This window comes from Chrysoperla carnea, chromosome 1, assembly GCF_905475395.1.
Source record: "Chrysoperla carnea chromosome 1, inChrCarn1.1, whole genome shotgun sequence".
Lineage (NCBI taxonomy): Eukaryota > Metazoa > Arthropoda > Insecta > Neuroptera > Chrysopidae > Chrysoperla > Chrysoperla carnea.
The window spans coordinates 130,764,589-130,782,321 of NC_058337.1; the positions used below are offsets into that span (position 1 = coordinate 130,764,589).

The 17,733-nt window shown below is 28.4% G+C and overlaps 1 protein-coding gene across 1 annotated transcript in view; it reads left to right on the plus strand.

Moving 5' to 3' along the window:
- LOC123294957 (calbindin-32) overlaps nucleotides 1–14,242 on the plus strand; it is a 158,724-nt gene extending 144,482 nt beyond the window's left edge. The window contains exons 10-15 of the mRNA XM_044876147.1: nucleotides 8,720–8,775; nucleotides 8,859–8,904; nucleotides 11,257–11,268; nucleotides 12,472–12,528; nucleotides 13,093–13,164; nucleotides 14,093–14,242. Of these exons, the coding sequence (XP_044732082.1) occupies nucleotides 8,720–8,775; nucleotides 8,859–8,904; nucleotides 11,257–11,268; nucleotides 12,472–12,528; nucleotides 13,093–13,164; nucleotides 14,093–14,242 (393 nt within the window). The remainder of the gene's footprint in view (nucleotides 1–8,719; nucleotides 8,776–8,858; nucleotides 8,905–11,256; nucleotides 11,269–12,471; nucleotides 12,529–13,092; nucleotides 13,165–14,092) is intronic.
- The last annotated feature ends 3,491 nt before the right edge of the window (nucleotides 14,243–17,733 follow it).

The window sequence follows — 17,733 nt, forward strand, 5'->3', positions numbered from 1 at the left end:
CATTATCCGAAGGAAAAGTTACTTACTTATTAAAATAAACTTTTTAATAAATTTTATGTGAAATATAAAAATCACATACCTAGGTATTCAATTTTGGTCTAAAAACATACCACTCACAAATAGGAGGGATATTCCTTTTGTGTATGTATTTAACACTCGGAATAAATAGAAAAGGATAATGCTAACTAGTATTATAAAGAGTGTCTCAAAATTAACGCAACAAGTGACATAGTTTTAAGACGCATTTACTCCGAACTAACGATTTGCGAAAAAAAAAATTTCAATAAAAATTGTTAGTTTATTTATAAGGATCAACTTTTTACTCTAAAATTTTATTCTATCTTTTACTTTTTAGGATCTTAATTGACTATTAAAGCAACCCAGACAATTAAGTCCACTGTGATGTCAGAACATGATGCCCCTACTAAACTATACTTTTTATTGCCAAACTACAAAACGAACTATTAGCCATAATAGATTAAAATGGTCTTCCCTGTATGTGGAATAACACATATCTGATAAAAATTATAGCCTATCGGTTAAAAAAAAAGCTTTTATTTGCAGAAATAAAGTTGTTAGTCGAAGTTTTCGGAGGGCATTTTGCATCAATGTGGTTTTATTTGGTTAATACAGCTTTAAATTTGCTTTCCATATTCGTACGTTGGGAACTTGGTTTTATTCTCTAATTTTTTTGAAGTGAAAATACCTTACGCGTACCACTCAAAAAAAATAATACAGAGAGTAAATCGGTTAAAAAAAAACGTGACGTTATCACATTGAAATGAATAAACCAAGCTCGACTGTGAAAACGCATTGTTTTTTTGTGTAGCACTCAATTTTTAAAAACTCTAAACGTTCAGCTACGATTTTGTCCTTGTGTTTTCGTTTTAAGCACTTGCCAAATCAATTCTTGCAATATTGCGTTAATATTGGGATACCCTTTATCTTTATTATACATTTTGGGAGTATCCTTTTCTATTTACAACGAGTGTAAAAATTGTATGACAAAAGTACATCCCTACGGTACAAATACTGATAATAGTAAGTAATTTAGTAGAGTAATTTAAACCAAAAAGTTTATAATCCAACATTATTTTGTTTTAAAGTTTATACTTGAACAAACTAACTAATAAAATCCACAATTTGTTACTATGACTTGTACGAATACGTGTAGAATGAATATAGTTGCGGAAACGAAGCACAGAAGTTCGAAAAGTTTGAACAGAAAGACGAATTTGACAGCGGTTTTCTGCATTCGATGCGATAGAATGTCAGTTAATTAGCTTTGTGACCTAAATACATAAATAATATACATTTTATAATCGCATTTAAAATTAACCGTAAATATACTAAATTCACAATTCGGTTAATAATGATAAAAATTATTATATACTCGTTACTTGACGGTTTGTGGATTCGCTGAAAAGGAATATCGTGACAGAATTGGTCTCCTAGGTAGGTACATGGTGCCCAGGATGAACGGTATACTCATCGTCTCCTACAGTTTTCGGGAAAATCGTTTTATAATCAGTTCAAACTCGTTACATGGAGGTTTTTGACAGAATCGGTCTCCGAGGTTCTTGGTGGCCGAGTGAATGGTATCCGCGTTGTCCCCTTAAATAAATGTTATTATTACGTGATTTTTACCAATACTTTGTAAATGCTTCTTAATTATTTTTAATTTTCGTATTATAAAAAAGATGCAGATTCAAACAACACATCGATTAGTATGTATGACTCCATAGTGACCTCGAAAACCCCCGAGTTTGGAATCATTTTCATCACTATTTAGGTCACAAAATTTTCTGAAGCTTTAACCGCATTCAAATTCGTTTTACTGTTCAAATTTTTCGAACTTTGACCGTTTTTTAGTGCTTCTTTTCCGCGACTAATGAGAAAGTCAGTTTGAGTTAGTATAGTTAGCATAGTTATTTAGAATGAAATTTTCTAAGCTAATGTTATTTTACCCACTGTTTGAATTTCAAATATTTTGAATATTTTTCCTATTCATTCTTCTCATAATATGTTTAAAATTTTATCTATCTCATGTTATGTAAAACTTACAGGCATACCAAAAAACTTTGTGTATCAGGGCTGACCTATATACATACACGCTTCGGTGAACAATAGCAAATATCGATTTTATCTTTGCATTTCTTAACAAAATATGAAAATACCGTAAAAGAAATGACAAAAAGTGAAATTAAAATTTTAATTGGTCAAGAAAAGCAGATTGACTTAATTTCTTTTCGCTTTCTTTTTATCCAGGAGGAGATCTTTTTATTTGCGCAAAAGTTTTATCATTTTTTGCGGATAATTTGTTATTTTTCGACCTCATTTTGTGAAGTTCTAGAGATTAGTTTCCTCAGAAAAATATAGCACCAGATTAAGCTCCCAAAATCGTGTATTAGTGCCTGTGGTTGTAATTTGACCGCCTCATATCTAAAAAACACGTGGCAGCTGAATTTTGCAGTCATGAGTTTTTTGAGATTGGAAATTACTGTAATTATAGTCAATTCGACACGGTTGCAGTATCATTTTTAAACTGCGTGTCTGGAAATTTAAAACAAAAATAATTTTTGTTGAGACTAGTTTTTATTGTGCTAAAAAGTAAAAAGAAATTTTTCTTGTATGCCACTCACACATGACTACTTGAAAAAGCTGGACATGCTCAATTTAAAAAAGAAGGTTGATTCTTAGCAACCCAAACTTTTACAAATAGTCGTGTTCTTATGAGTAATTCATAAGAACAATTATTTGCTAGTTTTTACTACAATGAAGCTTGTCCCTAAAAAAGAATTTTTTTCATAAACCTAAAAAAGTTTTGTATATCAAATATGGTGGAGGCGTGTAAAAATCAATTAAAACTGGGAAGTGGGTCAAATTTAGCTTTCAAGATTTGATTACAAAAAATGGACTGATGAAACTAAATACAAGCTTGTAATATACAGTATTGTTGGCAAAATTAGTTAGGGAAACCGATTTTTGCTCACAAATATGGCTTTTTTGTACTTTGTGTCATCATTCGCAAACTTCATCGAATTTTAATAAACCAAGTATACTTTATGGTAATGTTCCTAATTTTGCTTCATTCTGGTCGTTTTTTTTTAAATTTTTCCTTACATTTGTTATTCCGGATCAAATTAGCTGGTTTAATAATCCAACAAATTGATACATACTTTTTGTAAATCTGTATAATAATATTTTTACTTTCCCTGTAGAGATTAATACATGATACGTGTTAATTATTGTAAATATAAATGTTCATACCACATATTTAACACCCTTAGGGATGCCTAACCCTCTTTCCTATACTTTAGTGTAAAATTGTGATATTTTTGTTTGGCAACAAACATAATATACTTCCATGGAAAAAATTTATTGAATCGTAAAGATGAAAACTGTCTCTTAAGAATTTATATTACAAGAAAATAGAATTTCATTAAAAAAGAAACACGTATAGCACTGGAAACAATTTTCGTAACCTTCATAAAAGTTTGTTTAAAAAAATTTTCAACATTCGACAAAAAAAACAACATTTACGATATGTACTATTCGTTGAGCTAACGCAGAACCAGGCATGTCGTGCGGATAAATAGTTAAGATGCCTGACTGACCCTACACATCGGTCCCAATGATCCGACATCGGAACCGATTCACCAACGACATTTCAATTGAACTAAATTCTTAATTTCGTTCTTTTGATTTTTAATATCATATAATTTCATCGCTTACAATCATATAAAAAACAGATTAAGCTTGCATTCCAATGAACAATTGAACAATTCTCGTGAATTTTGCTACAATTAAGAACCCTACAAATCAGATCCGATAAATCCTGTCATCAGGATACCAGATCTAACTTGCAGGACCAAGACCCCCACAAAAACCTCTTAAATGTCTCAGCCTTATATTATTTCTTTACCGATATAGGGTAAATTTTAACAAATGAAAGTATAACTATATCTTCTTATGGAAGTTTAAAAATGAAAAAATTTAAAAATGAAAAATCGATTAATTTATTCTTTCCCATCGACATACATATGGAAATGATGTTTTAATGAGTTTACCTAAAATATTAAAATACCCCATTTTCTTCTCGATTTCAAATAAATTATGTTTACTAATTTCCAATTATTTTTTATATCGATTTTATTTATAAACTTTTTGCGGTATTTACTTTTAATCTATACATATAAAAAGCTTTGTCCTGAATGACTGATTGACTAACTGACTGACGGATCAACACAGAGCGTAAACCGCTGATCGTAGAGACCTGAAACTTAGAAAACACACTCTTTGTATGACGACGGTATCCGTTAAGAAAAGATTCTCCGAAATTCTAAAGGGGGTAAAAAACGAGGAAAAACTTTGTGTGGGTCAACGTGATTCCTTGATCTACTTCAAATTTTGGATAAACATTTCATCTATTTCATCTAGAAAGTTAAAATATCAGCAAGTTTCATGGGCTAAATTTTATTTGTGAACAAAAGGGAGAATACGTGAAGTCAAGGAAAGTGAGGGCTATAACACGGTAACCTTTGTTTTCAAGTTGAAATTGTCCAGCAAAGCGGGCGGGTATCTGCTTGTAATATTAATAATAATAATCATAATCCTATATAATATACAATTTTTATGAAAAATTCATACCGAACTCTATCCCAAAAGCCTCATTTCCTTCGGAAATTCAGTTTAAATGAGTTTTTCGTATTGAATCATTTATTTAGAAAGAAAAAAGTGGTATCGTAAATACACCATTTTCCAAAAGATACTTATTGAGAAACTGTCCCTTGTCAACAAACTACATCTTAATCGTAATAAATTTTCTACACGCATTCACTACTTTCACAGGATGCTTCAAGAAGGTTGGACTTATAAATATAATGCATTGTATTGAGCATATCAAAGACTTCACACTGCGATTTTCGCTTTTATTTTACACTTGGGGATTGAACGCTTAAACTCTTCTGAAAAAGTATCTCGTTCTTCGAGTACAAAGGATCTAGAGGCTAAGTTTATTTCTGTTTTTATATCTTAAAGTATTTGGATGATCGAGATGCTCGGTATTATTATTATTTTTTTTTTTTTGTGGTAAATCGAGTGTTCTTAATAACGCCATCTGCAGAAACCTAGCATTAGTGTTGCAGTGCCAGTAAAACAGTTAGTTGCTCCCAATTAAAAAAATAATTGTGTCAGGACAAGTCATATTTTTCAGTTTCTGTTTCAGTTTTTCCTGAAAACGCGGATAAAACGACGTTTTCTAAAAAAAAAACCTTGCTATATCAATTTTTCGTCTCGAAAACCTCCTGCATACTAAATACTTTCACACAAATATGTTAAATGTGACTGACAGACAATGATTTATCAAAAAAAAAATAGTTTTAGGTGCAATAATATGACCTAAAAAACCTGGTTGGGGGTTTAAGGTAGTACCAGCATGAAATCACTTTTCGACAGATTTGGCCGAATTTTTTTTCTCGGGTTTATAATAGCTTTATTTATGAATTCCTAAAATTTCATAATTTTTGACCGTTTAGATCGCGAGATATTTAAAGACAAAGTTCGCGATTTTGAGGGTCATGTCCCATTTAAAGCATGTAAAATGTCCGGTCTCTCCAACTATTTTTTATGATATTATTATATATTGAAGAAAAAGTAGAAAAAAATGTTTATACAATAAAATTCTAAAAAAAAAATTTAGAAATTAATTTTCACTTTCGAGATATTAATTTTGACGTAAATTGATCGAAATTGGGACGTTGGCATAATTATTTCCCATTTTAAACGGTCAAAATTTCTGAAACTTTGGGAATTAATAGTAAGCATTATTAAATTCTTAAATTTAATTTTTCGTTAAATTCTGTCGAAAAAAAAATTGTACCATTGCTTTAACATAGAAACTGCAAATACCATGCTGGAACATCCTTAACTGGCATTTTGTGGTTAAAATAATACTTATACCACATATTTGAATCATTTTCTTTCAAGAATTAGTTGTAAAAAGGAGGATTCTCCTTTGCTTGCCGTCGAAAATTTACGCACTATTTCGTAACATTCTGTAAAAAATATTACTCTGAAAGGTATCATTTTCACTATATATACAGGACGATTTTTTAAAGGTGTTCATCCAGATATTTCAAAAACGGGATGGAAAATCAGCAAACGAAAAAAAGCGTATCGGTTTATTTTTTGCCGCAAAAAAGCCATCTTTGTTTGAAAAACTTAGCTTAGGCATCTAGCCGGTTCCTGATGCTTCGGTGTTTTAAGGCTAAAAACTGTAAAAATAACTAAACGTACCGATCAAAATTTTATTGATAAGAGTAACTTGTTTTTCGATAAAGAGTTAGAATCTTTAGAAAACATTATTTTGAGAATAGACCGATTTAACTTTCCTTAATGAGTTAATGGAAATCTGAAATACCTGAAATCGGATGTCAAAGAATTTGCTACAAAAAATTCCATTTTTAAATGAAAATAAAGTTGACTCATGTGTAACCATGAAGATGTCACCACCGACTGTGTATTATCATTACCCCTTCAAATGAGCCGATACCTTCTGTTATTTAATTTTCTATTCCGTGCTCGAAATACAATAATGGAAATCAATCACCTGTATATACTTGTAGCTATACTATCGTCGGTTTACTATACTGATAGTAAATTGATTACACGTTCCTATGATATAAAAGAAAAGCAGTTTCATGCGTGGATAAGTTTCACAATATACAACAATATATATATACAACAATAGTAACCGTAATATGAAAGAATTACGAACCAAAATGAAATCAATTTTGTTATACTTCATGGAATTCCATTATTATCGACGATAAATAATAATATTTTTTGTTTAAGTTTTACCTTTTTCAATATAGATTGTTTCTCTTCGAAGTTTTCCAATAAAAAGTAATATACCTAATATGTACAATTTCGTTAGACTTCCATAGAAATACACTACAAAAAAAAATTACTGGATAAAAATATACGTTATCTTGGCTGTTGATGTTTTTGTAACAAGTAGTGAACGATCTCAATACTTAAGGCTGTTCATGTTTTTGTAACAAGTAAATATTCCTTAAGGTAGTACTATCGGTAATAGACTTTGCATTCAGAATTTAATGAAACTTGACATAATTGTCCATTATTATATCATAATTAACCAGTTAAATTTTTAGAGGCCTTCAGAGAACTGAATATCTGCAGAACGTCTAGTTTTTTGAAATAAATAAAATTTGTGATTTCCTAAAAGGATCAATGTTAAAATATATTTTTTTTCAGTTCTCTGAAGGCCCCTAAAAATTTAACTGGTTAATTATGATATAACAATGGACAACGATGCCAAGTTTCATTAAATTCTGAATGCAAAGTCTATTACTGATAGTACTACCTTAAGTGAACGATCTCAATACTTAATTCAAGAACCTAAGTATTTGGCTAAAAATATTTTCTTGCTTCTATGTTAAGAACATTTTCTACCTGTTAGCACTTTTTTACAGTGTACAATAAAATTAAACTCGATATTCATAATGTGGGCAACTTTTGTTGATTTAAGAAGCGCCAAATCGTTAGCCTAGACCTAAGAGTGAGGGAGGGTGCAAATCGAGGCACTTGTCCCGGAAATCATGATACAGCGTGTTTGAAACAAAGATTTGAAAAAGACCAGTTCTTCAACACATCTTAAATTGAACTATGATCATATCCCATTTTGGATCTAAAATTCACCAGATAAATAGAGCCAATCGAACACGAGAATATTCAACAGACTTGAAGGCAGTTAATTTTTGCCAAGAACTTGCAGTATTTAAAGAGCTAGAGTAATCGAAATTAATGAAAAATTAAGTGAATTCGATCTATTACAACATCTTTGCAATCATAAATTGTAAGAAGCGAGTCCCAATGTTCGCATTGCTTTAAGAAAATACTGCACATTACCAACGATGACATCTGCAAGCTGTGAGCAAAGCTTCAGCAAACTGAAAATAATTAAAACCTACCTGCGTTCATCGATGAGTCAGTATAGCTAGTGAGTAGTAACTAGCAATGAACTAAAAATATGCCTTTGAAACGGATTTTAGTGTGCGAATGGGTTCAGAGCTAGAGACAAAAGCACGCCGGATTAAAATTCTAGAGGAAAAAATGACGGATCCTAAATACTAAAGAAATATCTTGATTGTCGGTTGTCTTTCCTGATTAAATGTTTTCTGTGTTTAATTTTATGTCACATAACGTAAAATTATTAGCAAAAAATATATAGAGTGCTAGTTTATAAGAGCGTTTTTATTTTCCCACAAAAATGCCACCCATTATTTTATTTGCGAGTTTTTTTTCTCAACTGGCTATCACTGTTATCAAGTTTTTGCTCCGATTTAAAAAAAAATATATAGATCGGGGGCTGAAAATCATAAACTCGCGACCCACTCGCATCACAAATTCTTCCGAAAGTAGATTAATTAAAAGCAAAAAGATTTAAAAGTATTTTTTAGCGGCACACTCTGTAAATTATCTAATTAAAAAGTATTCTGTTATTTTCAATATGAAATTGTTAACAAAAATGCTTTTGGCATTTTAAAATTTATTTTAAATTGAAATAATGATATTTTATTCATGCAAAAATTGATTAAATACATTAACGAATTGAACCATCTCCCCCCGAGGCGAAATAAATAACGACTTGAATTTAATGAATTTATATAAACTTATATTTTACTTTATTTTTCAGCTACAAGTGTTCGATTCAAACAAAGATGGTCGCCTACAATTATCCGAGATGGCAAAGTATGTACTAAAATTTTTGTTCATTTTTCAACAACTTAAATTTGCATTACTAAATATTTGGTTTAAATTTTTTTTCTGTTTAGACTTTTACCGGTGAAGGAAAACTTTTTGTGTAGGCAAGTCTTCAAGGTGAGCAAGGTATACATGAGCAAACACATTAACATTACGTCAAAAAATGAAAATGTATATGTCAATACATGTGTTTTACCACCAAAAAATCAATATATTTTCCACCACATTTTTCATTATTCATATAATACAAAATGAAAAACTAACAAATTATATACAGAAAATTATAGAGAATTACGAAAATATATTATAATGTTTTTTGCTTGAAAATGGATAATTTATTAACTATTTTACTATAATAATTTTCTCGGAGAAAACTTGAATAGTCGAAGGTGGTAGCAATTATTTCGAGGATCTACCGATTTTCATGTTATATAAATATTGTTAGTAAAAACTAAGTTTAGTAATTCTGGATAGGTTGGAAATAAAAATCACTGTGAAAGAACATAAAAGGCACTGGACCAGGGCACCACGGGCAAAAGTGAAACTTCACTCGCTTTATATTGAAGCAAAATTTAATAATAAATTATGAATAATATTAATTGATTATGTAGAATGGCAATAAACTGCCATCTGTGAATGTCATATAGAACCATTAATAAATTTTAATACACGAGCACCACCTGTGAATAGAAAATAGAACTATTGTTAAATTTTAGAACACGAGCGGCATCTGTGAATGAGAAATTTAATTATTATTCTTATTATTAGACAATGAGAAGAAGAAAAAGGGGCGGAGTTTCAAGTTTTGTAACATTTCAATGTGATGACGTCACGTTTTTTTTTTCCGATTCACTCTCTGTACTCTTTTTTTCAGTGAAAATTAGATTGGATAGACTCGCGAGGTGAAAAATGATGCTGAATCCAGCACTCATAGAAAATTATGTATTTCGGGCGAAATTATAAATCGGGGAATAAATTACAAGCATTTAGTTAATTTTTTCAAGTCTTTAAGAGGAGCAAATTCACATCTTCGGCTATGTTCATGCTTCTGAACGGCTTTCATCGCCACCTAATCCTTAATTATTTGCTGTTTTTTAATTGGATTGTAAAATAAAATTTCCAAAATATGTAAACAGTAAAATAGTTAATAAAATTTATTTAGCTGTATTTTTTAACCAATCTGCACTTCCTAATTTATTTGGAAAATAAAAAATAAAATAACTAAAACTTAAAATTTAATTACTAAAAATTAAAAAATCTGCTTATATTAGCAAATAAAAATTTACTAAAATTAATAAATATATGGACGCTGATTATTCAACCGGGATCATATGACATTCATTTTTCATTCGAGAGAGAATTTTCGCACACTGAGACAAATTCTAGAAAAATAATTTTAAAATTTCAGTTTCTTAGTGATTGTCTAAGTTATAAGTAGATGAATTAAATAGTGGCAAGTTAATACACATTTCTTCGCTTTTTAACCCCCTCTTAGCTTAATTAAATGTGCACACGCTCCAGAAATTTTCCCTTCACATTTTCGTGACTTCTCAGTGTGAGAAAATCAACCAAAAATTATCATTCAAATCAAAATCAGATTTCTTTAATAATATTTCGTATTTTTTATGGATGAAATAAAATTGAACCAAAATATTTTGGAAGTTATAGTGAAATCAATAAAATAATCTACATAAGCGCTTTCGATTCGCTGACTCGCCGAAAAACTTATCAATTTGGTTTGCTTTTATTGTCTGAAATAAAACCATACTCGTTTAATTCGTGGGTATGTATTTATATTATCGCAAAATCACTAGTATAGGTAATAAATTATAACGTTGATTAATATAACAAAATGTTTTTTTATTTTAGTATTGCCCACGATATAATATTTTACCTATACCAATCAATTTTTCAATTCATAAATCGGCGTCTATATCAATAAATAAAATTAAAATAATGTACATTATTTTTCGAAAAAACATTTTCATCAATTTTCTCAAATACAAATCATCATTTTTTTTGGCAAATAATGTACAAAAATCGATTAAAAAATATATACAAAGTGTTTCGAGGGCATGGTATTGTAGTAATAGACTTGACTATATCCTTGACTATCATAAAGAATTCACCAGTTTCTATTTGGTTCGGTGATTTTTCATCCAGTAAATTTCTACAATAAAAACCCTTGATACATGCTGTATAGTCAAAAATTATTTTTGAAATTTGGAATGTTTCTATGCGCAAAATTTTTGATCTATGTGTGTTTTTATTTATAATAGTGGTCATGTTGCATATTACATAGAACTCTATCCTCTCTCTCTTTTTCATTTACCATTTATTATCACCTAATTTTTCATGCGAAATCACCCAATTTCTATCAAATCAATTTTGTCTTTTGTCAATTTTGTATTTTTTTTCCTACACTTTGTTTTTGTTGTCTGTTGCCTGATTGATTTTGAACCCAAAAAGGAAGGAATAGAAGTAAGTAACCTAAACCTACTCAAAACAATATGTTAAGGTATTTCTGACGATATGAGAGGCAAAGAACTTCTGCATAGTTTTCAACAACATAAACGTACAAATTAGGGATGAAGGAAGTCGTCATTAACCATTTAGTTTACGAAAAAACAATAAACAAAGATTACTTTTTGTCAAATATTTAGTTTATTCCAGAAATGAATTGTATAAGCGGCAACATTGTTCAATTAACCTAAGTGTTATGATCATGTGCTGCTTGCTTTACTGTTTGCACAGAGGAGCAATAAATGAAAGTGTTCATTGTAGCGTTGACAGATTTACTACTCTAATACAAATACTATTAAGATAAAAATATATTTTCTCTCTCTAATATATCGCGTTCTTTCTCACTCCGTTAGAAATACCTTAAACTTTTAAAAATCGAAATCAAAATATTTTAATAATACAAGATCAAAATATTTTTGGGGAACGAATTCAATGGTGGCTTTTATGGTTTTTCTTTGATTATAATTAACGTAATTTTTCCGTTTCACGGAGCACAAAATTTTAGATTTTAGTTTTTAATCTTTACCTAAACTAAAATCAAAGCATTGCAATTTGAAGCTCAAAAAAAATAAGACAACCATACAAATTTTAGCGAAATTTCATAACAATCGATTCGACAATGTTTTCGCGAAGAAGAACATAATGAGCACTCAAATAAAATGAATTCAGTTCTAACTTCCTAAAGAATATTTTGATCCGATATTTTCTTAAATATAAGATCCTTTATTTTCTTTTCTTAAATAGCCTTCGAAGAAATCTGCTTTGCAAATTAATATTCTGCTTAGATTTTTTTTCTAGTATACTTTTTCTAATTAACCTAATACCTTTTTAGAAACAATAAAAACTTATAATATAGAAACAGCAAAGCATTTGTATTAATATTATAGGTATAAAAGCTCGAATTTTCTAAAATACTGTGGGCCCTATATATTCTTGCAATATCTCTAGAGATAAACGCTTTATTGTCTTAAACAATTAATTTTGCAAATTGTTTGTGGATGCATGCTAAATTTGATGCAAGAGAAAATATAAACTCGTACTAATAAATACATATTTTATCAGAATAAAAAATACTTTACACAAATTCGGGGGGAGATAAATGTCTGTTTATAAATGTTCGAAAAGTAGATTTTTTAACAATATATGTTTTTACATGTACAGGGAGCCACAAAGTTAACCAAAGTTGATATCGAACGAGTCTTTTCACTTTATGATCGAGTAAGTATGCCTTCAATTTTTTTACAAAATAACTTAAATGTAAAGCTTTAAGGATGTACAAAGATGTTTATGAAATTGGACTAAGTCTAAATCAATTCTAAAAATTTTAGGGGGGCTACCCGATTATTTAAATAAATAAATGACCTAAAAAGTAGGCATATTTAACATTACCCTGGTGGAAAAAATATTTGTAGTAAGAATAAGAAATTCTGAAAAAGTCTTAGGAACTTTGAATTTCTCAACGTTTTCGGACTAGTCTAATTCAGAGTTATTCAGAGTTCTTAATACTTTTTTAAAGTTTCTAAGACTTTTTCAAAGTTTCCTAAGACTTATTCTTTTTTCAAATATTTTTTCCACTAGGGTAGTCTTATGGGAAAACAAAAGATGGATAGATGGTAGATGGTTGTCATGTTTTCATTGATTTCTCCAAAACTAGTCGGTGAAAATAAAAAAAAAAAAAAAAAAAAAAAAAAAAAAAAAACTATTTAATTTAAAGTTAAAATTTAATAAAATTTCTTTCAGTTTAGAAGAATCCATTATCAACAATTTTTTGTTTATTTTCAGGATAATAATGGAACCATTGAAAATGAGGAGCTTCGTGGGTTCTTAAAAGATTTACTAGAACTCGTCAAAAAAGTAAGTAATCGCCGCAATAAAAGATAGCATCTCGTGGTAACAATAAAGCTATTTTCTTAATCCAAAAATATGGTCCATTCACACTTCCATACCATTAACGACTACTAGTAATTTTTGTAAACGTAAACATGAGTATAAAACATAACTCTTAATTCCAAAGCGCCAATTTTGCTTGTTCACGAAAGTCAATGGATTTTTTAAGCCGTCAGCTCTCGCGTTATGAGCACTTTGCTCTCGTACGATTGAAAACATTTTTCAAATGTTATTTAAACTTTTCCTATTTTCATATAATTCTATCTATTTTCGAATTATGAATTATTTTTTCAACCTATCCTATGAGTCCTTCAGAAATTGTGAAAAATTCATTTCATTTCATCACGAGAGTTAAAATGTAAGCAAACGGGTATTAACTTCGGAAATTTTCGGGCCGGTTCGTGTAATTTCATAAGCTTAATATAAGTCGTATTCAGTAAATTAACAAATTATACTCAAAAAACTTATATTTTCACTCTCAAACATTAATCAATAATAAATATATCTTTTGAACAATATTTAACACGGGAAATATTTGGCGCATGTGCAGAACGCGTGAGCAACTCTCTCATCACGATACTAAAAATTGCCGAACGGTTGACGCGAGTGCTGACGTTTTAATAAAATAATGAATATACTGGAACACAGGAATTTCCAATTTTGTGAAAAGCCAACATGTTTCTCTACGCTTTAAACCCATATGATCATGTTTACTACACCAAGAAAAAATTGGATTGTATATTTATGAAAATGAAAATTGCCCCATTTCATTTCGATATATTTTACCGTATATCATTTTGATATCTTTTACCGTATTGTTTTTATTAGATACGATATTGATCACCCTTTATATTACAATAAAAAATTTATTAAAAAATTATCAAATTTTTTTTAGGATTATGATGCTCAAGATTTATTGGACTTTGAAGAAACAATATTACGTGGTGTTGATTACAATCAAGATGGTAAAATTAATAAGAAAGAATTGACAATGATTTTACTTGCGCTTGCAAAACATAATCAAGAAGATGAAAGCTCAGCTTAAATATCATAATATTAAATTTAAACAATTTATATTATGAATATATTTTTAGTTATAATTTTTTATATATAGTTTTTTTAAATAAATAGTAACCTAAAACCTGTATATAGATTTGTTCCATTGAGCATTATTCTATCCAATTAGTTTTTGAGAAATTATCATAGCTCAATATACATTTTAAGCTTTTATAAATTATTATGTCAATGGAATTCAATCTATATATGAGTCTTCCAAACATCTGAAAATTTATCCTTTTTGAAATGGAAAAATTATAATCAAACGTCAAGGTTTTTGATAGGATGTCAATGAGTTTGATTTCGAATATGATCAAAAAAGTGGTGAAGGAGAGAAAAACTTGAAAATTTTGGCAATAAAACAATTTATATTTGACATTTTCAATCCGGAAATAGTTTATTCGGTGAACATCGCACAGTAGGTGATAAAAATTCTAGGAAAAAGGACGAGTTTGAAGCAATATTATTCAAAAAGAATGTCAAAAATATATGCATTTATCAGAAACAAAGTTTATTTTCAAATAGGCTTTTGTCCACTAAGAATAAATCGGTTAAATAAAAGATTCTACCGATCAAAAAACAAAATTATTTTTCATAAAAAATAAGGATTATTATTATTTTTATAACATAATTTTAGTAAAATTTGGTGACAAACGTGACAGGCAACACCAATCAGAAATTATTGAAAATATTACGTCACACCATGACAAACACTATGCAAACAACAATACATTTTAATATAACGAAGCAATTTATTTGATTACAACTGCTTAAACTTGCATATACAAAAATGATTGTATGTCAAGTCGTGATGTCATTTAAGACGCCATGACAAACTCTACATTGTTTTCGAAGTAAATTTGAATTGGTTTTGAAATAGCAAAATACATAGTGCAAATAGCTTTTTTTTTAAAAAAACACTTTTTTGGTGTAAATCAGATACAAATGTTTCGTATAAACCTATTTTTCATATTAAGGAGTAAAGCCTATTCTTAATACAATGATTGTAATCCTGCAAAAGCAAGCCATGTGTCCGTGAAATCTAATCCGTTTACTTAGACTCATCATATTCCATCAAAGATTTTTTGTAAATACTCGCTTATTGATCATCGAATGACGTGATTTATTAAGTGGCCACGAGACGGAATTTAATTGGGCTTACGGCTCGATTAGGTTAAAGGAAACTCGCAAGAATTACACAGATTTTGTTATGAGTAAGATAATGATTCTCTTTCTGTAAATGATTTACAATGATCGAGCAATGTTGTAAATTTAGGAAGAAAATGGTGATTTAGGACATTGTACCCAAATATCTATCGGAAACCTTGAAGAGAAATACGATTATATTTTTTTCCAAAGTTTGGAATACTAAATATTTTTAAAAATTTATATTTATATATATTTTTTTCTAAAATTTATATTTTTAAATTATTGCAAAAAAACAATTGCCAAAAATTACACCAATTTTATTAATAAAAAAATAAATAAATAAATAAAAGAAATTTTAATATATATAAAAATAATAAATAATAATTTTAGAATAACAATTTGCACAATTTAAAAAATAAATAAAAAATAAAATATATTTATTACGATTGTATTTTAATGATGAATTCATTCGATGTGGCATCGACTATAAAATAAATTATATATGGTAAATTTTCAATAAAACAATATTAAATGCTTTACGACAGTTTCTAAATAGAAAAAATATTAGAAAAAATATTAATATTATACCTATGGAAATTTACAATATAAATAACCCCATTATTTGACTGTAATAACTACATAACGGCCTGTGTTCTTTCGAACTGAACATTCGCACTCTACTTTTCTCTTGTGTTTGGGAATTGAAGGTAAAAAATATTTATAACACTCAAAAAAATATTTATCACAAATACATAATTATTTTTACCCACACATTCATATAAATCCAAATATAAACATTTCTTTTTACCTACATTAACGACTAAAATTTCTGATAGCTTCGTTTAGTTCATTCACAGATGACGAGACTGTTATTCTCAATATACTTTAGGATATATGAGTGTCAGCGAAAGTTCAGTTCGGGTGAACGCAGCCAATAATCGTTAATATAAAAATATTTTTATTTAATAGATTTTTAATAAATTTTAATTATTGTCAATATTTTTTATTTAAAAATATTTTGAATCGAGTGTTTTTATAGCAAGTTGGGTCTGTAAAAAAAAAGATAAAAATTGAAGAAAAATAATTAAAAAATTCCGTTTTCGCCTTTCTATTTTGAGGTATTTAATTTAAAACATGAAATATTATTTTGCCGTTCAATAATTATTTTGGCCACAAAATGCAAGTAAAACCTTCAACAAGGTTTTTTAAGCCCTTCTTGCAACTTAATCGTGTTCAAGCAACTTTGAACATTTTTAGACTATATTCAATATATTTCTGTATCAAAATTGCCTATATTTAAAAACTATTAAGATACAAAAAATTATCTGTGAATACAAAATTTATGGGTCTTGTTGAGGGTTTTACTGGTATTTAGAGGTTAAAATAATACTGGAACTGCATATTTATATTATTTTTTCCCATAATTTAATTTCGTATTAGATATTATTTACGGGTACCGAAAACCTTGTTTAAACATTAATAACTTAAAACTTCCATAAATTTTATCGATACTATATCAAATTTTGATTCTTTTCGACTCTTCAATTATTCGTCCAATTATGTACACTCCTAACTTGTAACGAAACGAGAATAAAAACAAATTTTTTGCACAATTGACAAACATTTTTGAAAAAAGTTTCTTATTGTACATAGAAATTAATTAAGTTAAAATAATAATTTATTTTTTGTATCAATGTAAAAAAAGTTTATTAAACATTGAAGGTTGAATATTATCAGATGATTTTTAATTATATATATTCGTATAAAAGATTGCAAGGAGACTAGACATATCCCAAATGGAAAGGTACTAACCATTTGTTTTTTAATTTTAGTAAAACATTTTTTAATACGATCATTTTATACGCTAATTTTAATGAAGCTGGGTAACCCAAAAAATCATCTCTTCAGAGTAACGAAAATTTTTTCTTTCTACCGTTCATCTAGAACCCAACCCAACTCTAAATTTGTAATATTTACAAAAAGGGGGCCGATGAAAATCCTTTCTTCAGTATTTTGTAAACTTTTATTATAGTGAAACAAAAATTCTCAAAATGAAGAAAAAACAGCTTTTTATTCTGAAAACAACTAACTATTTAGAAAGAATTTTAAAAATGCTATAAATGTGTATATGTTTATCTATATATATATTTATTAATATCAAACAAAAAAAAAAAAACGAAACAAATCAAGTGTCAAATTCTAATTTTTAGAAACAAAAACGAATTTTTAAAACCAAAAAAAAAAAAATAGATATAAAAAAATATATTTCTTAGAATTACAATTGTTCTGAAAAAAGTAATTTTTTAAATCAATTATGAAAAAAAAATTATA